Here is a 19,519-nt window from a genome sequence, read left to right as displayed (position 1 = left end):
CTGTGTGATATGTAAATATATAAAAGCCCCCGTTTTACATTTTCTGCAGATAATGAGAAACATGTTTATGTTTTGTCTAGGGTTTTGTGTGTGTCTCTCTCTTTTTTTGTGTTTGAGTTTATTTTTCTAATATAAAGTCTTGCTTCAAAAAAAGAAAGCCAGTTCATTCCTGTATTCTGCCTGCTTGCTGTTGTTTGCCAGGAGTCTGCAGCTATGTTAAATTATACAAAGATGAACATTAGAGCAACTTCAAAACCCATCTTTCCTCTCTTTTGGCTTACCATATAAAGCTGCAAGGAAAAATTCTGTCATTAATTTTCTATACATACCTAACTCTGAAAAATTTTGAGAATAAGCAGTGTCTCCCAGAGTGCTTGTGTGTGTAACTAGAGAATATTAGTTGAAGCACGTCATCAGTGATAAAGCCTTACCTGCACGTGAGGCATTGTTAGCGTTAGCATTGCTCTAACACAGTAGAATGGTATCTAGGACTGAAAAAAGCCAGTCCTGTCATTAAGGAATGGAATGGAAATTAATAGCTATTAAAACACTTATAGCTGAGTGTTGGGAACTTTACCAGAAGTTTCACAGTCTTACTACTTAATAGCATTTGTAGGGAATATTGCTGGAACTCTTAAAAAGGCCAAATAATTTGTGGTGGTTACAAAGGTAGCTCCATAGAAGATTAGCTATCATACCTTTTCATTTGAGAACGAATCATATTGCCAGTGCAGACCATTTCCCTCTAAAATTGTGTTGGTTTGGTCAGGTACTTTACTTACTGATGGGTAGCCTGTTACGGAACTGTCAGAACTCAACAAATGCCATAAATTCTATATTGCATGCAAAATCATGGTCTTACTGTACTACATAAAAATGACAATGTTGTGAATTGGTGGTATTCATGAACTCCGTTGTCTTTATAATCATTGTATGTTCATTACAATGTACTAACTCTGCAGACAGTTTTCAGTGACATGTAGATCTCTTTTAACTTGCCCCTGAAACCCACCTATTGTGGCAGACAGTAGACCTTGGATCTTTATCTACTAAGGTGACATTTTCTCTATCTGATGATTGTCATCCCTACCTGTCAAATATCATATATCCCAGTGAGCTGCCATTGAAGAATTTCATGAAAAATATAAGGGAAATATAAGGGAAACACCCACCGAAACCTTCTCTAGATTAAGTACATGGACGGGGAGTCTATAGAGCAGGCAGTGGATGGTGCCATCTGTTTTTAAAGGATAACACAGAATGCGAATCAAAGAGGGGTTAGGGGCAGATAGGAAAGGGGATTATTATGACTCTTATCCATTCATCCAGTTGCTAAGTTGCAGAACTGTTACTGGTATGATGTACTCTCTCCTTGTCCCATTAGGGAGAAAATACAGAAGGAAATAACTGTAATTCAAAGCAATGTGTACTATATTATGACAATGCAGATGGAGGTTCTGGAGGGAAAAAAAATCACACTTATGTTTGGATTATTAGCTCATCAACTAATAACATATTTAAATATTTGTAAAGGTATAATAATTGGGGCTTTCCTGGTGGTTCAGTGGTGAAGAATCTGCCTGCCAATGCAGGAAACGCGGGTTTGATCCATGGGTCAGGAAGATCCCCTGGAGAAGGAAATGGTAACCCACTCCAGTATTCTTGGCTGGGAAATCTTATGGACCAAGGAGCCTGGTGGGCTACAGTTCATGGAGGTTGCAAAAGAGTCGAACATGACTTAGTCACTAAACAACAGCAAGGGTATAAAACACCAACCAGGTTAGGACCCAGCCTTATCAGATCTGCTGAATATCAGTGCTGTTAGGACTAAATAACAGAGATTTGCTGAAGGCAGCTGTGCATTGATTTACTTTAAGATAAGAGTACAGAAGTTAGATACTGAGTTCTGTTCCCTCACTCTTTGAGAGACTTTAGAGGATCCACTTAGTAACTTACTAGGCAGAGCATACTGGCACTGTTTCCAGAGTGTTCAGTGAACCAAGAATGAGGCTGCAGTCAGAAAGCCTGCAGTGGGTTTCCTGTGTGCAGAAACCTCTGAATCTGAGTCTCGCACACTGCCACCAGAGGTCAGGGCCTGGAGGAGAGGGCAGTCTCTCCCAGGAAGGAAGTGTTGTATTACCCGAGGAAGCACAGGAACCAAAATCCTGTCCTCTCTTCCTGAGAGCAGCTCACTGCTGACTGAGTAGGGTTTGAAGGGAGGACCTCAGAAATGTTCTGCCCACGCAAAGGTATGTGTGCATCATCTCAGCTTTAAACCAGTCATTTTAGAAGGTCAAAGAAGGATGACTTTGTTCTATTATCCAAATCCAGATGAGCCCTGCGGTTCTGTTGGCTGCTACCTCCAGAAAGGGAATGTTTGCTGGGAGTGCCCAGGAGGGAGTGACTCTGTTGAATACTAATCTAAATAGAGGATGTAAAGAAAGACTTTCTGTGCATGTTCATTATTTGTGATTTTCTGTAGGTGCGGGGAGGCACTCCCAGAAATAGATTCAAACATAGTGATTTTAAGTCTGTTTTCATGTACAGTGCCCATTTGTATATGTCATTGGTGGTTTTTTTGTTTTTTTTTTAGTGCATTCACAGGAAGTCATTTGTCAGTAAGATTTCCATATTACTTTCTCTTGCCCCAAACTGACAGGTTGTGCACAGCTAGGGTAATGATAGCGATTAAGTCACAGGCTTATGCTTTTATCACCACTGTGCTCTGGGTTTCAGAGTGGTATGCATTTCCTTAGATTCTCCTAACCATTCTCTTAAAAGTTTGCTTAAATGCCTTTGTTTTTCTTTAGTATGTTATTTCAAGTCCTCTAGGCTCCACCGAAATGTGGAGGGAAATTGATAGGTTTTTGGTTTTTTTTAAGTTTTGGTCAGACAAGTCAAAATAACTTTATTATTGAGGGGTTGGCCTATGCTTTTCAATGGAAGGAACAAAGACCTAAAAAGAGCTGAGGCACGTGAGTAACCTCTTTGTTTTTACTGGCATGCAGCAGATGGAATTCATTATTGACTTTTAAAAATGAAATTGTTCTGCATTATTATTTTATTTTTTCTTTTGAAAAGAAGTAAATACTATTACCAGGTTAGTTTTTCTTCAATCACAAACAACTGTGTAACAATATCAGAGTATAGAATATAGTTTACCACTTAGTCATGAAGTTTAATAATGCTGTGGAATATGCCCTTTCAAATTAGTGATAAATTTATGAGCATAATGCCCAGTTAAAATGTTGAATGTTTTTCTCTTTATTTGGTTAATTTCAAAAGCAATTATTTCATAATACAGGGTAAATTATGTAATATCTTTGCAGAAAAATAAATGTTTTTAATTAGGAATAATCTAATTTCATTTTTCCAATTCAGCACGCAGATTCAGTGGTGGTAATCATATCAATAATATGCAAAATGCCCAAGTTAGATATTTAGATGATTGGTTTTAGCCCAAACAACTTTTTATTTTAATCACAGAATCTAAAACTTCTAAGTCATCAAGCAGGTTGATAACCAGTCATAGCAAAATGTAATTTCCAAGCAACACCCAGTATTTAAACAGTTACATTCAGCTCAAATTTGAGAGGTATCCAAAGTGTCTAAGTTTTCAATCTTTGAGATTTAAAAAATATACAAGAATGGAAAAATCTTTAGACTATAGATGTTACAAAAGTGTGTGAAGCCCTTTTTCAAAGCTGTTGTTTTTAAGAATCATTTCACCTACAGCCCAGCGATTATATTTTATAAGATTAGGAGATCCGTGCGCACAGGATTCTGGCCACTCCTGAGTTTCAGTGAAGCTCTGGGTTGCGTTGGACCCCGCCTGCCTACCTGTCCTCCAAGCCATCCTCCCCTCCCCCAGTTGCCTCCACTTCTTTATTCCTTTCTTCCTCCCTCCTATATATCATATCCCCCTGGCAGTTACACACCCAGGCATCTTTGTTGCACAAGCAGATTTGTTTTCTCCAACCAGTGGCCATCATTGTAAGACTGAAAGACAGCAATTAATATTTTATACATAGCACTTAAGCCTCTTCACCTAGATTACTCATTTTGCTTCTTTATATCCATCCAAAGGCACTTAATAAATGTTTATTGATTGTCTAGTTAGATTGTATTATGACTGATTTTGAGAATTTCCATACCCTCTGCTGTTACCAGCACTATATTTCCTGGCTTCTAAGACATACCTTTTTTCACATTTTAACTTTTTAAAATCTGAAAGTATCTTATGCTCAGTGGTGTGTCGTGGTTTAATTGACAGGATTTTGCCTTTTTCTCTCTTAGTGGTGCATCTTATAATCAATGCAATCTTGATGAAATATGTGAGTAAAAACTTTAGATAAATACATTACTTGTATTATATGCTAAATGCTATGAATTTCACATTTAAACTCTGTAATAGTATTCTCTTTCTGTTACGTCACTTATCCATGACTTGGGTCACTTCTCACTACTTTCCACCACTCTTAATTCCTTTGCACTGTGGTTCTACTTGTTCTTGGACCAACTGCCTTGACTGAAAACATCTGGAAGATATTCCCAGAATTTTATTAGTAAGATAATTACCAATATTTAACAGTACTGGTGTGGTTCAAGTTGTGGTTCTACTCATTTAAACTGTGTGTACTTAGTGATTAATAATTGTTCTCAGAGTTTCAAACTACATATTCAAAGAATAGAAATCATATGAATAAGTTCTTCATCATGAGATTGTTAGGACAATTTGTAAAAAATATTGGACCAGTAAAAGATTGAATATGAAATGTGTATGACAGCACTTGATAAACTATGAAGTACTGTTCAACTATCAGTTGTAGCATCAACATTAAAACATCAGACTATTGGGGGAGGAAAGAAGAAGAAATTATAAAATTCACCCCAAATTAAAGAGAGTAAATTCTGCATTTTAATTATCACTGGAAATAATGATGTGACCCATTAACTCACTGACTAAATTGTAAGGAGAACTGTGAAATCTCTCTTCAGAGAACTTCCAACTTTCGAGTCCAAAGCTGTCTTGAATCCCAATGCTGGATGCATGCCAGTCTCTGAAAGCTTGTATCCTTTATTGAATTAGCAGAACCACAGCACCTCTGTGGCTTTAAAAATAAAAGATGTTACTTAGATTCCCCAATTCCTTTCCTATCTTTGTTCCTTCCATTTAAGAGTCATATCGATCTGTAAATTACAGTAAGACTTTGGAAAAATAACATAAGGGTGTTTAACAGTGTATTTTGGAGTCATTATATGACAAAGTTTTATCTAACGGAGGAAAACATGGTGGAATGGAGTGGTGGGGAGATTGCCAGAAATTATTGTTCTTACTGTGTTTGAATTGATTGCTTGGTCTGGTTGAAGCAACCAAAACTTATTATCTATTTATTGGGTCCCCAATGTTATTTATTTACCAAGCCCTGTTATACATAAAGACTTAAACGGAATTGGCACATGAACATACATTTTAGTAGAGTCTTATTTCCCACAGAAAGTTATGGTGTAAGTTAATGCCCACTGGGAAAAAATTCTGTAAGTAATAATACTCCCTGGTCCCAGATATTCACAAAAGAGAAATTACACAAAATTGATTGAATCAAATCAGATCAGTCACATAGTTATTTTCATCATCGGGACTCTTTTTCTGCCATCAAGAAGATTTCAGATATTTTCAGCTTGAAATTTCATCTTGCAGTTTGCCAATGAAAAATGTATTATACAGAAGAACATAGAAACCAAAAGTGCTTTTTTAAAAAAGCTGGTAGGAAATTTGTATGTATTTGAGCATTCTTTAATACTTACATTTCATTGTATTGGCTTTCACAGTTTCAAGAAAATAAAATAACAATAAAAAATAAATATCATTGCTGTATCTTCAAAATACAGGATACTTCCACGTCAGTTAAAATAGTATTGTTGAATATAAATCTCATTGCTATAGTAAGTATAAAACACAGTTTTTTTTTTTTTGGAAGAGAAATATGCTTTGTGCATGTGTTGCTTTTGAAGATAGGGATACTTTCAAGAGCTAGAGTAAAAAAGACAAAAATACTATATTAAAGACGTGTGCAGGTGAAAAGGGGAACTGAAGGAGAGGGAATTGTGGTCATTTAAAAATCCTGTTTATCTCCTACACTTAAGCTTCCAGTGGAGAGTCTATCATTATCCCATTTCAGTCACTTTATTTTCAAAAGCCAAAAGTTTTCTACTGCGAACATTTTCTCATCTAATAATACAATGGGGGTTAATATACTTCCCATCTCAATTTATTAATAGTTAACAGCTAACACATATTGGACGGACTTAGTATTAAGTACTATATAAAGTGCTTTACCCATATTAATTCATTAACATGTTAACACAATTTAGCAAAGTTATATAAATCATGCATCAAGCATGTATTAACTCCTGGAAGTTCATGGAAGCACCATTTTTCTAGTTGTTCAGACCAGAGGCACTGCTACATTTTTAAGACTCTTCTCTTACCTCTTCTACTCTGATCATCCCTGAGATTCAGCTGGCTCTATTCTCAAAATAAACCCAGAATCTGCCCAGCTCTTAGCCACCTGTGCTGCTCCCTTCTGGGTCCAAATGCCTTAATCTTTCAGCTGCGTTATGGCAACAGCCTCCTGACTGGTCCCCCTGCCTCTGCTGCTTTCCGCACCACCCCTCTACCCGTGAGCTTTCCGGAATGCAGATGGAGGTATGTGGTACCAGGAATCTCGTTGTGTGAATCTCATTGTCTCTCCTATGCCCAGACCTCCTTAGGGGCTCCTGTCTCTCAGAGTGAAAGCCAAGCGGAAGTTCTCATCATGGTGCACAGAGTCTTAACTGGTCATCCCCACCTGAGTGCACACACACACAGCGCTTGTTTCCTTCAGTGCCCGCTGCATTCCAGCCACCTGCACTCTTCCTTGAAACCACCAGACATGTTTGTTTCTTTCACACGGCTTTTTCGATCGCTGTCCCCTCTGTCTTGGAGATGCCCAGGTGGCTCAGTGGTAGAGAATCCACCTGCCAGTGCAGGAAAGGTGGAAGATGCAGGTTGATCCCTGGGCCAGAAAGATTTCCTGGAAGACAAAATGGCAACCCACTCCAGGGGAAAATCCCACAGATTAAGGAGCCTGGCAGGGTACAGTCTATAGAGTGTCAAAGAGTTGGAAAAGTCTGAGCCTTGAAAGCTCTTCCTATACAGGCTCATGTAGCCAGCTCCCTCATGTTCTTTAGCCTTTTTTCAGGAGTTATAACTTTTCAATGTGACTTTCCCTGGCCACCTTATCTAAAACTTAAAACCCTCCAGCCCCACCACATTTCATACCTTTCTTCTCTGTTTTTTTTTTTTTTTTTCCTTTAGCACTTATCAGTAACAAATATATGTGTGTTGATATTTATCTTGCTAACTGGAATGCAAACCCTGTGAAGAAGAATTTTTTTGTCTTTTTTTTCATATTCTTCCTCTTATACCAAGAACAAACTCTAGTGTGTAATGATATATCCTCAAATATTTGTTGACTGTATCCTCAGATATCAACCCTGTTCATGAGATATAATTATTACCCCCATATTATAAACAAGAAAGTGAAATCGTAGAATGATTAAGAAAATGCCTGAAGTCAAGCAAGCTAAGGGTCAGAATCGGGATTCAATTCCAAGACTTGATTTTGGAGTCTATGTTCAGACCACTTCTTACTTAAGTCACTGAGTAGATCAATTGGAAAAATAGTACTATATACAGATTCAACTATTCTCTGGGATTTTCTGCAATATGTTTTTCTTCCTGTTAAATGGAAAATTGAGAGTTGCCTGACCTGGCACAGCCAAACATAACAAAGCCTCTTTCCTCCATCTCTCTTTGATTTTTTTTTTCCCATAAAAGAAGGTGTGAGTTTTTAACATGGAGAAGTGTACAAATGACCCCAATCCCACTCATGTTTACGTTCTAGCAGTAATAATAGAGTAGCATATGGGCAATGTTAAAAACAAAAAAGCAACGCTCTGGAAAAATACAAAATGAAAGCATTTATTGAATGTCTACTGTGTTCTGTAAAAAAAGTGCTAGAGCTCTGTATTTGGTAAGACAAGTAGAATTTAATGAGAAGGACAGACATATATGCAGACAGTTATAATTATGCATTTCGTAGAATGTCACGGTCGGGTTATGTCTCCTTCTGAATTGGAATTTAGATGAAACAGCAAATAGAGATCTGCTGACAGCTGAAAGCGGGGCCTTGGAGAGTTGTGGGGCAGGTGTGTAAATAGTGAGTGTGTGCATGTATGCTAAGTCACTTCAGTCGTGTCGAACTCTTTGCAACCTCATGGACTGTAGCCCATCAGCCCTCTCTGTCCATGGGATTCTCCAGGCAAGAATACTGGAGTGGATTGCTGTGCTTTCCTCCAGGGGATCTTCCAGACCCAGGGATCAAACCCTCTTCGCTTCCATCCCCTGCCTTGGCAGGTGAGTTCTTTACCACTAGCGCCACCTGGGAGTGAAAGGGGATTAAATATCTCAAGAGTCAGGAAACTTTATGAAAGAGGAGGTTGGGGAATGCCAGCAGTAAATGTGACACGTCACAGTTTGCTTTAGATGACTGGACTAAGTGAGAGAGACTACTTTAGAACAGCGTTACATATGCTGCTAAATAGAAATTACAGGCAAACCAGTTATCTGAAGGTTGTGTAAATACATACTGAATTTAATTAGTAAAAGGATATCATTACTTATCTAAATGCATCATTTGGAAAATTACCAATTGCATGTCCTCCCCTACCCACCTTGCTCCTCTGGGAAATCAGGTTTCCAGCTGATCATTTCTTTGATTTGACAAGGTCACTGTGAACTTCTGACTGTCGTCCAAAGTGTTGGCAGTCCGATCTAGCTTAGTGACAGACTGCTAAGTTGTTACTCAGGTTGTCTGTAAAAAGGACACTGTGCCCTTCCATGGTGTTGATTTCTCCATAAACAAGTGAAAAACAGGTAAGATATTTGAATAGTGTTAGGAAGAAAATATTAATAATAGGAAAAATATAGAGTTATTTGATCACATGAGACTGTAGTAGGGTGGGGAAGCAGTGGGATTAGCTTGGATAATGATGGGGGCCATCTCTGAGAAGGTGTCATTAGAGTTGAAACCCATATAATGAGAAGCCATATGCTGACCAGGTAGAGAGATTGTAAATATAAAGGTTGGAAGATGAAAACAAACTTGGTTTGTTCACAGACAGAAAAAGTACAACTGGACAGAGTAGTAATAGTCCAGGATGAGGTGTCCGAGTCAGCCAGTGACATAATGTACACTCATAATTGGCGTTCGTTTATGCCTAAGAGCATTGGAATTGTTTTTCTTCTTTAAGTGTGTCTCGAGTATAAATCTACTACTATTTCTATCAGTAGTAGAAAATAACTGGAATTTTCTCTGCACTGCGTCATTTGCAAAAACCTTTACATGCATTCTCATTTTACTCAAAATTCCTTAACATCCTTATGAAGTGTGTGTGTGTGTGTGTTTGTCGCTCAGTCGTGTCTGACTCTTAGCAGCCCACCAGGCTCCTCTGTCCATGGTATTTCCCAGGCAAGAATATTAGAGTGGGTTGCTATTTCCTTCTTCAGAGGATCTTCCCGACCCAGGGATCAAACCCAGATCTCCTACATTGCAGGCAGACTCTACCATCTGAGCCCTGAGGGAGACTTCATGAAGTAGGCAGGACTAACTTAATTTCCATTTTACAGAGAGGGAAACTGTGGCATAAAAATGTTGCATAACATGCATACAAAGAGGCCTACAAAGCAACCCTTTCCCCAGTTACACAGATGTAGGTCATATGATGCCCCATGCATCATCAAAATTGTCCAAGAGTCAAAACTGTCTTTTAACCTAGAGTTAAAATGAACTTGGTACTTTGGTATATAACTAAAGGCCGCTCATTGATGAAAAAAGAGAAACAAAGGAGTTCCTACAATGAATCAAAGAAAAGGTAATCTCAGTTTGCTCTAATAGCCTCTGTGTGTGTGCGTATGTGTTTTATAGCATAAATTCTTTCAAGGCAAAAAAGAAACAATTTTAAAAATGGAAAAAAAAAAAAAACCCAAAACAAAACAGGGCTTTCCACATGGCTCAGATGGTAAAGAATCTGCTGGAAATGCAATCTGGACATATTAGAAATATCTCAGGGCTGGAGCTATTAAGCTTGCTTATTAGAGGTAAGTCGGGGTTGTACACTTAACCTTATATTCTTTTTTTTAATTTTTAAAATTAAGTTATCATTTAAGTTATCATGTAGATGTATGATATTTATTGTCTTGGTCTATTAGCTAAGAAAACCCTTTTCATTTTTGTGGATTTGATTATTATATTTTTAAATAGTATTTCTTGTTTCTTGCTTATATTTATATTTTCATTTGTATTTCTACAAATGTCATTCTCTGTAAGACATGGCCTTGATTGAAGTTTGGTGACTTTTCTCTTTTAATTCAGTCCTTTTTCATATTTTTAAATTAGTTTATTTATTTCTCCTTTGGTCTTTGATTTCTTAACACCTTATCTGTGTGGATTATTAAATCTTAACAATATATTTTTTTTACTTTAAAAGCATCTCACTTTTCTTAGTTTTTAAAAACTCCTACGTGTTTTTTAAGCTTCAGATAAATATTTCATTTAAGGATGGCTTCTTTCCCTATACCTTCTCTTTCAAGTCTTAAAGCTGATTTTCTGATTCAACATCATAAATTTTTGTAATAATCATAACAACCACCACCAAATCTTAAACTTGAAGAAACTGTCTCCAGGTTATTATTCACTATTGTTGAGATACTTTTTCTCAGTTTCAAAACTATTAGATAAATAGACCATAGTTTAATTTACTCCGTAATTTAATTTTTCAAGACATTTACAGTTTCTAGTTTTAAATATATAAATATTTCAAGTCAATTTTTAATATACATAATAATACATTTTAGATGCAGCTTAATTTTTACTGTACTCTGTAGCTTAAGGAATAGCACATATATTTTATCATTTCAAAACTGCAAATCCTGAAAAATAGAAAATGCCCAGACCCTTATTTTCCTCAAGGTCTTGACTCTTTTTTCTATACAGTTAACCTTTCAAGTCAGAAACCACACTTATCTTAAGGTACACGTACATGTTATGCAAACAATTGAAATCGTGGCAACTCTGAGAAAACATGTCTTGTTAATAAAAACTGGATCAGAGCACAAGCAGAAAGGGAAGACGTCAGGATAGAAAAGGTGGTATTTCAAAACTTGGTTTCTCACACATTTCTCAAAGTATATATTCAGACACTGGTCCATAATCAAGATAGCAGTCCTTATGAACTAGCTTCAGTTTTGTTGAGAGGACTGGCCATCAACATGTTTTAATCTTCCCTTACTTTCCTTTGTCTTTCAAAGCATATACTTTACCATTGATAATTTTAAGCAAAAATAGTATAAAGGGACTACTGTTCCCAGCAGGAACATTAAGCGTAGAAAATAGGCTTTTTGAAATAGAAAAAGATAAAACATTAGGTATGTGATTGTAAATCAATATAAAGTGAGATATTCTGTTGATATTTCGTATCACCTTTCCTACTGTGGATGATTTACTACTATTGAATCAATACAGGAAACTGATAATGACAACATAACCAACATATGAAGATGACAAAAATGATAAAGCTAGCAAACTACCCAAGTGTTTCTAGAGCTTCTTGTCTGCTTTTCCCCTGCAGTCAAGCAACAATCGCACTGATACTTGGTTCTTCCAGTGCCAGCAAGGGACTTACTTGCTGTCTTTTCAGGGGTGATTAAGCTTCATGCCACTTTCTAACAAAGACAACCAATTTGAAAAGAATGCTGGTGCAATTCATAGCTGAAACATTAGCTGTAAGGCAAGTCCTAAAGCTTCTGTCATGACAGGAGGTAGGAAGAGGTAAAGATTGGAGGGGCAGGGGATCTGCCAGCTATTTTTTCTGAAGCTCTGTAGTGTTGCATTTGGAATTTCCCATACTACTATATCTCAGAGTACTTAATTACAAGGAATTCCTAACTGGACTTCTAACCTTCTTTTCTTTCTTCATGCCCTTCCAATTCATTATCCACATTGCCATCTTAATGATCTTTCTGAAACGTATTAATGGAACTGATTGGTTCTCTCTTTTAAAAATCCTCTTTAAGATTTACCATTGCCTGCTGCATGTATTCCAAGTCCTTATGTCACACACACCGTCTTTTATGGTTTGGAACCTACCTTCCTAGCATCTCCTGTGCTCTGTATCCTCAGTCCTCTTTGTATTGACCTGATTTTAAGAATGCCTGTCCACTGGATTGTTGCAAGACTTCAGTGAGAAACTATATATAGATTACTCAATAATAGCCAGTATTTACTGAACACTTACCATCTTACAAGGTGCCAAAGACTGGGCTGAGTCTTTATGTGTATTTTCTCGTTTAATCTTTATACAACCTTGTGAGGTATAGATACTTTTATCAATAATCTCCATTCTCTAAATGAAGAAACAGATTTTGAGAGGTCAGCCAACTTGCCCAAGGTTGCACCTATAGCCAGAAATGGAGTTGTAATTTTATCTGGCCAACTTCTAAACTGATGCTTTTATAGACTTTACTGCTGCCTGGCACACTGCCTGGTGTACAATTCGGCTTGATTAAATATTCATTAAAACAAACATTACTATAAAACTTACAGTGTCTAGAAAATGACCTTTTTCTCTTGCCTCCATGGTGCAGCAAGGTTAACTGATAAAGCACTTTTTGGCCTCTTTTAAGATGCTCCTATCTCCTCTATGCTGTCTTCTGTCACTTCACACTCACGGACCTATAGTGTGCTAATCGTTGAAGTATCTAATGCCTTTCATCTGTGGGCTCTTCATCTCACGCCACATCTTCACTGTCTTTGTGTCCTTGGAGCAGAGCAGGTCAGCAGTTGTGAATGAATGGAAGCGGTGAAACAAGCTCTAAAGAGAATTTTGAAATATGTGGGGTTTTCCTCTTTCTCAAAAATGAGGAATTCCTCCTTCCATTTAATGTGAGAGTGCATTAACATTCTGAATAACACTCAACTGGATCATTATGAAAGAGCAGAATCAGACTTACGAGGTTGGAGTGGGAAAAGGGAAGATGAACCCTTCTTTTTCTTCAGTTCCCTTTTCCCTACAAATGAAAAAGAAGCAAGGTCAAAGGAAAGATGGTAACACTTAGAAATGGTGAAATGAACTGTAAATTCTCTTTAAAAAAAATAGTTATGCTTCACACCAAGTTGACTAAGATTCAAGTCTTAGTTTTTCTGCCCTTACCCTTTTTACATTTTCTAAACACAAGTTACTTACCTGTTGGCTCAGACGGTAAAGAATCTGCCTGCAATGCTGGAGACCCGGGTTCAATCCCTGGGTCAGGAAGATCCTCTGGAGAAGGGAATGGCAACCCACTCCAATATTTTTGCCTAGAGAATTCTATGGACAGAGGAGCCTGGTGGGCTGCAGTCCATGTAGTTGCAAAGAGTTGGACACGACTGAGTGACTAACACACACAAACCCAGTTACACCTTTTTTCACAGTGTTTCTCAAAGGTTAGTGAATTAGAGGTGTTAGTCACTCAGTTGTGTCTGACTGTTTGTGACCCCATGGACTATAGCCCGCCAGTCTTCTCTGTCCATGGAATTCTCCAGGCAAGAATACTGGAGTGGGTTGCCATGCCCTTCTCCAGGGGATCTTCCCTACCCAGGGATCAAACCCAGGTCTCCTGCATTGCAGGCAGATGCTTTACTGTCTGAGCACTAGGGAAGTCTGAAACACCACTAAATTTTAAGATCTGAGAACTTGAGGGAAACCAACTGATGGGCACATGGTCACAGAGTGAGTCAGTGAAAGTTCCAGGAATAAATCTGCTCATCTGACTGCTAGTTCAGGGTTCTACACATCCCGCTAGGTGCCCCTAAAGGAGTTATGAATCTTGAAGATGGCACAGTTGGGGCAAGAAATCACTGTCACTGCCAGTGCTCATATTCTGTTTCCCCTGCTTAATAGAATAATAATTTTAAACTCATAAATGGGAATATTCTATTGATTAGCGTGTACTATTATGCCAAGGATACCAACAAAGAAATACGTCTAAAATTTACATTATCCCCTAAAATATAGAGAACCAGCATATATCAGCACAAGAGCATTTCTTAAGTTATAAAACAAATATTTATTATTTGGTATGAAGAAGAGGTTAAACATTATTTTTAATAAACTACTTTCCTTTTTCTTTTTAACTCGTGTGGCAAGATCCTCCATCCCTAGGTGATATTCAACAACTATAAGGTCTAAAACAGATTTGTTACTGTGGGGGAATATAGTAATAATTTCCCTTAGTCATTGTAAGCTAATACAGTCTGATATATCTACATTACAATCCCATATCTTAAGAGAGCGAAACCCCTGCTTCTGCTATTAATTGGTAGGTAATCCTTAATATCCCACCCACTTGACCTCTGTTTTCTGTTTGTATTGGGAAGTAGTGCCTTACCTTTCTCTGTAGAGATAAAAGTCAGCTAATACCTGGCTTTGGTTCCTTACACTGCTACCTGGCAGGTATGCAACCCCTCATTTCTTCATCTGCAACATGGGGATAATATTACTCACCTTCCCCACAAGGTTCTCGCCAAGATGAATGACATATGTCTAAACGTAGGCTTAAATTGTAGAATCCTGGAACTGAAAAGGACCTTCCCAAGGTGAGTCTACCTCACCATGGTAAGGAATACATGGTAAGTGCTATGCCCAAGAACTTCCCTGGTGGTCCAATGGTTTTGAATCTGCAATAAAAACAAAAGAATCTGCCTCCCAGTGCAGGGGACAGGGGTTCAACTCCTGGTCTGGAAAGACCTCACATGCCATGGGGCAACTAAGCTCACAACTACTGAGCCCCTGTTCTGCAGCAAGAGAAGCCACCGCAATGAGAACCCCATGCACCTCAATGAAGAATAGTCCTGTCTTAACACAACTAGAGAGAGTCTGTGCAGCAACCAAGAGCCAGCATGGAAAAAGAAAATTAATTAATTAGAAATATTAAAGTTTAAATGCTTTGCTCAATACCAGTTAGCCCATGAGTCATACATCTGAGGCCTTTGCTTGAGTGTGCTTTGTTTTTATTTCCTTTTTTTTTTTTTTTCCACTTGATAGGCACCAGGGAACTGACATGCACAAGGAAGGAATGTATAGACTATGGTAGAAGGAACTCAAAGAGGAAGGAGGTGTTCTGTGCCAAGTAACGTGACAGCAAATAAGAAAAGAGAAGGTATAAGGAAGAGCATTTATTGGAGAGTTTGTAGCACGTCAAACATACATTAAAACATGAAAAGCTTTTAATTATCCAATGTGTGTTACACAGATAAAATATCTACTCAGAATGCTTTTTTAACATATGTGTGTGCCTAGTGGCTTCAGTTGTGTCCGACTCTGCGACCCCATGGACCAGGCCTGCCAGCTTCCTGTTCATGGGATTCTCCAGGCAGTAATACTGGAGTGGGTTGCCATTTCCTTCTCCAGGGGATCTTCCCGACCCAGGGATGGAACCCTGGTCTTTTCTGTCTCCTGTATTGGCAGGTGGCTTCTTTACCACTAGCACCACCACCTGGGAAGTATAGAATTAGTCAGAACCATTCCTTGTTTCTAGTACTTTCCTAGGACTGCACACCAAATCGCTTGCTTTAAGCTGTGTTGCCTCAGTGCTGGCTGGGAGTGGAGGTTGCATGAGGAAGTTCAAGGAGCTGAGGTGTGGAGAGAAGTAGCTGCCTGGACTAGAGAAGGGGTGTCCAGGAGGCCTCTCACTCACTAATGACTCTTCAGTGATTTCCAGTCTTAGGCATCCAACTGGGTTTTTAAGTCCCTTCTATGAAATGGAAACATTCTCTTAAAATGATACTTACATCTCCGAAAATTCCTTGACAGTAAATCTACATTTCTCTTCTAATCACATCAGCTTTGATTGGTATGGAGAGGTGAAAGAGAGTGTAACTGAGAGTTAAAAGCCCTTAGGAAAGGGCAGACCTAGATAGAGGTTGAATGATAGATACCAAAGGTTACTGAGTGCCAGGAGGCAAAAGAAACTCATTAAAAAAAGAAAAAGATTGGTGAGAAATGCCAAAAACAGCCTTTGGCTGATTTGGTTTTTTTACTTAGGGCATGGAGGTAACCAATTAAAATCCAAAATGTGATACTACTTTTTTTAATGCTTAAACTTGATATTGAGTGCTGTATTTCATGGGTGCTAAGAAAAGGAACAAGTCAAATTCTAGCATCCTAGAACAAGTCTAGGATCAGCAGACACCAAAACATAAAAGGGACAGTGGAGAGATTACAGAACCGGAAACTGAGAACCTAAATTCAGACTCCTACTCTAGAAGTGAGGAGTTGCATCTGTCTGTGAGTAAAGACTTCTGATGATACTTATCTAAACATACAAAGCTTTATTTTTCTCCTGTGTAAAGAAATACAGAAATAGGCAATCATTGATAAAGGTTCAGGATGTCAAGCTGGTGTCGTTTTGAAATTTGCTTAGCCTTTTCCTCATGGTTCTCTGTGAGCTAATATATCTGTTGCCATCGCATCCATCTTTCAGATAGGAGGAAGGTAACAGGCAGAAAGGTGCAAAACCCATATCAGTGAAGAAAAACTTACAGCAGACGTCCACTTCTATCTTAGTTTCTAGAACTGTGTCACAGAACTACCTAGAAAAAGAAAGTGAAAAATTAGCTTTTTTTGCGAAACGCACTGTCATCCCAAATAGAATCAAGAAGGAAGAAGGGCAGAATGGATAGTTAGTAGTCTTGGACAGAGCAGCATTGATGAGGGGGAAATGAATGAGAATTTCAGCAAATCAAAAAGCAGAATGTAATATATAAATATAAGTGACATATAAATAGAAGGGGAAGAGCTGTCTGTTTTAGAAGGAGACTGTAATGCATGCCTTTCTGCCTCTCTGGTCATTGGTGACAATAAAATAAGCACAAATTATTTAAAAATCCATGGTGGGCATTTAAAAAATATACCAATAGGTGATAGAAATTTAACCTTAAAGCACACCAGCTGCAGACTATTCTAACATCTTACTTTCTTACAGGACCTCTGTGAACTCTTGCCATTCAGCCAGTTGCACAATCCAAATGTGGTCTCAGAGCACCTTAAAAGATGGATCAGATTTGCATGGTGTGGGACAAGACAGCTAAAATACTTCTACCTGGAAATCCCTGATGTGAATAGTTGGTTTAAAAAAGAGATTTTTCCCCCCAAACAAAAGAGTTGGAGTAGGGGACTGAATTTTAAAAGTAAACCAAGTGGTATCATTTTTGGGGGGTTCAACATTACAAGAACTTCAGACTTTTCTAGTGAAAAAACATTTATCCTTTGTCAGCTGACAGTGGTCTACACTGAAAAGTATTTTTCAATGGAATCATGTGTAAAAAATTTTAGTTTCAAGAGTATTAGCATGTAATCAAAATTAGAATTAAGGTCAAAAGCCAGAGATGAGATAACTAATATCCCGAAGCCATCCACACAATAACCTTCTCTTATAGATCCAGATTCAGAAATAGCCAAATAGCTTATCAATGAAAGATATCAGGAACAGCAGAGCTCTATACCAATACTACTAATAAAAACATCCAGACTCTTAAGAGCTCAGATAGACCTTAAATTAGTAAAGACATTTATTTCACTGAAAGATTTGAGATCACTACCCAGAAGTTTTCTTTTTGTTTTTAACTTCCTGGACTGTTCTGTTTTACTCAGGAGCTATCTTAAGAACCTGGGGCAGAGTGGAGAAGGGTAGAAAGCCATTGGCCTCTTATTTATACATGGATCAGAGTTGAGCCAATATTCATTAAATGGACAGGACAGTTAAATGGAAATTTCTGTAAGTAACCTGTAGCATTATGCTCAAGAAAACATTAGACCAGTCCTCTGAAGGACCTTATTTTGGCCTTTTGCTGTGTGAAATGGGACCTAACCTCAAGTGTGAAACCTGGAAGAATATACCACAAGGTCAGGAGAGCAAGGGAGAATCTTCTGGATCAAAAGTAATGGTTATCAGACATGGAAGTCACGGAAGGAGAAGAAACTGCTGACTAAATATCTCAAAGACAAATACAGGAATACGAGACTGCCTTATCTGCCTCCTGAGACACCTGTGTGCAGGTCAAGAAGCAACAGTTAAAACTGGACATAGAAAAACAAACTGGTTCCAAATTGAGAAAGGAGTATATCAAGGCTGTATATTGTCACCCTGTTTATTTAAATTCTATGCAGAGTACATCATGTGAAATACTGGGCTGAGTGAAGCCCAAGCTGGAATCAAGATTGCCAGGAGAAACATCAATAATCTCAGATATGCAGATGACACCACCCTAACGGCAGAAAGCGAAGAGGAACTAATGAGTCTCTTGATGAAAATGAAAGAGGAGAATGAGAAGACTGGCTTAAAACTCAACATTCAAAAAACTAAGATCATGGCATCTGGTCCCATCATTTCATGGCAAATAGATGGGGAAAAAGTGGAAACAGTGACAGACTTTATTTTCTTGGGCTCCAGAATCACTGCAGATGGTGACTGTAACCATGAAATTAAAAGACACTTGGTCCTTAGAAGAAAAGCTGTAGCAAACCTAGACAGAGTATTAAAAATTAGAGACATCACTTTGCCTAAAAAGGTTCATCTAGTCAAACTATGGTTTTGCAGTAGTCTTGTACAGATAGTAGTTAGATTATAAAGAAGGTTGAGTATTTAAATAATTGATGCTTTTGAACTGTGGTGCTGGTGAAGATTCTTGAGAGTTCCTTGGACTGCAAGGAGATCAAACCAGTCGATCATAAAGGATCAGTCCTGAATATTCATTGGAAGGACTGATGCCGAAGCTGAATTTCCAATACTTTGGCCACCTGATGTAAAGAAATGACTCACTGGAAAAGACACTGATGCTGAGAAAGAGTAAGGGCAGGAGGAGAAGGGGGTGACAGAGGATGAGATGGTTGGATGGTATCATCGATTCAATGGACATGAGCTTGAGCAAACTCCAAGAGATAGTGAAGGACAGGGAAGCCTGGTGTGCTGCAAGTCCATGGGTTCGCAAAGAGTCGGACCCATATGAATGACTAAACAACAGGTTCAAGAATGAAAGGGAGAGAAGGTTAACATGTGAGTGGTAAGAGATATGGGGCAGGAAGGAGAGCTGGACGATTGTGGAAAAGTTTGAAGTCTTTTAGACCTGAGTCTACACATCCAGGGGCTTCCCTGGTGGCTCAGTGATAAAGAGTCTGCCTGCTATTGCAGGAGATGTGGGTTCCATCCCTGGATCAGGAAGATCCCCTGGAGATGGAAATGGCAACCCACTCCAGTATTGTTGCCATCTGAGACAGTATTATGACAGTATTTACAACTAAACAACAGTAGTAACTACACCTACTCAATTAAAACCTGTAGTTTTCTCACATCTCACGACTACTTTATAGTGATTCTTGA

At 38.3% G+C, this 19,519-nt stretch overlaps 1 protein-coding gene across 6 annotated transcripts in view; it reads left to right on the top strand.

Moving 5' to 3' along the window:
• Positions 1–19,519, top strand: part of OXR1 (oxidation resistance 1) — a 518,198-nt gene that overhangs the window by 381,470 nt on the left and 117,209 nt on the right. For 2 of the 6 annotated variants that reach the window (XM_042254399.1, XM_042254393.1), the window contains exon 1: positions 2,160–2,249. The exons of 3 other annotated variants lie outside the window; for them this stretch is intronic. In XM_042254399.1, the coding sequence (XP_042110333.1) occupies positions 2,231–2,249 (19 nt within the window). In that variant the 5' untranslated portion in view covers positions 2,160–2,230. Of the gene's footprint in view, positions 1–2,159; positions 9,979–19,519 lie in introns of those variants that run through there. One more of the 6 variants, XM_042254394.2, reaches the window with a different exon arrangement.

The sequence above is a fragment of the Ovis aries genome, chromosome 9 (assembly GCF_016772045.2).
Source record: "Ovis aries strain OAR_USU_Benz2616 breed Rambouillet chromosome 9, ARS-UI_Ramb_v3.0, whole genome shotgun sequence".
In the NCBI taxonomy this organism is placed as follows: domain Eukaryota; kingdom Metazoa; phylum Chordata; class Mammalia; order Artiodactyla; family Bovidae; genus Ovis; species Ovis aries.
The sequence above is the reverse complement of the archived record's forward strand: the minus strand, read 5'-3'. Positions and strand labels throughout refer to the sequence as shown.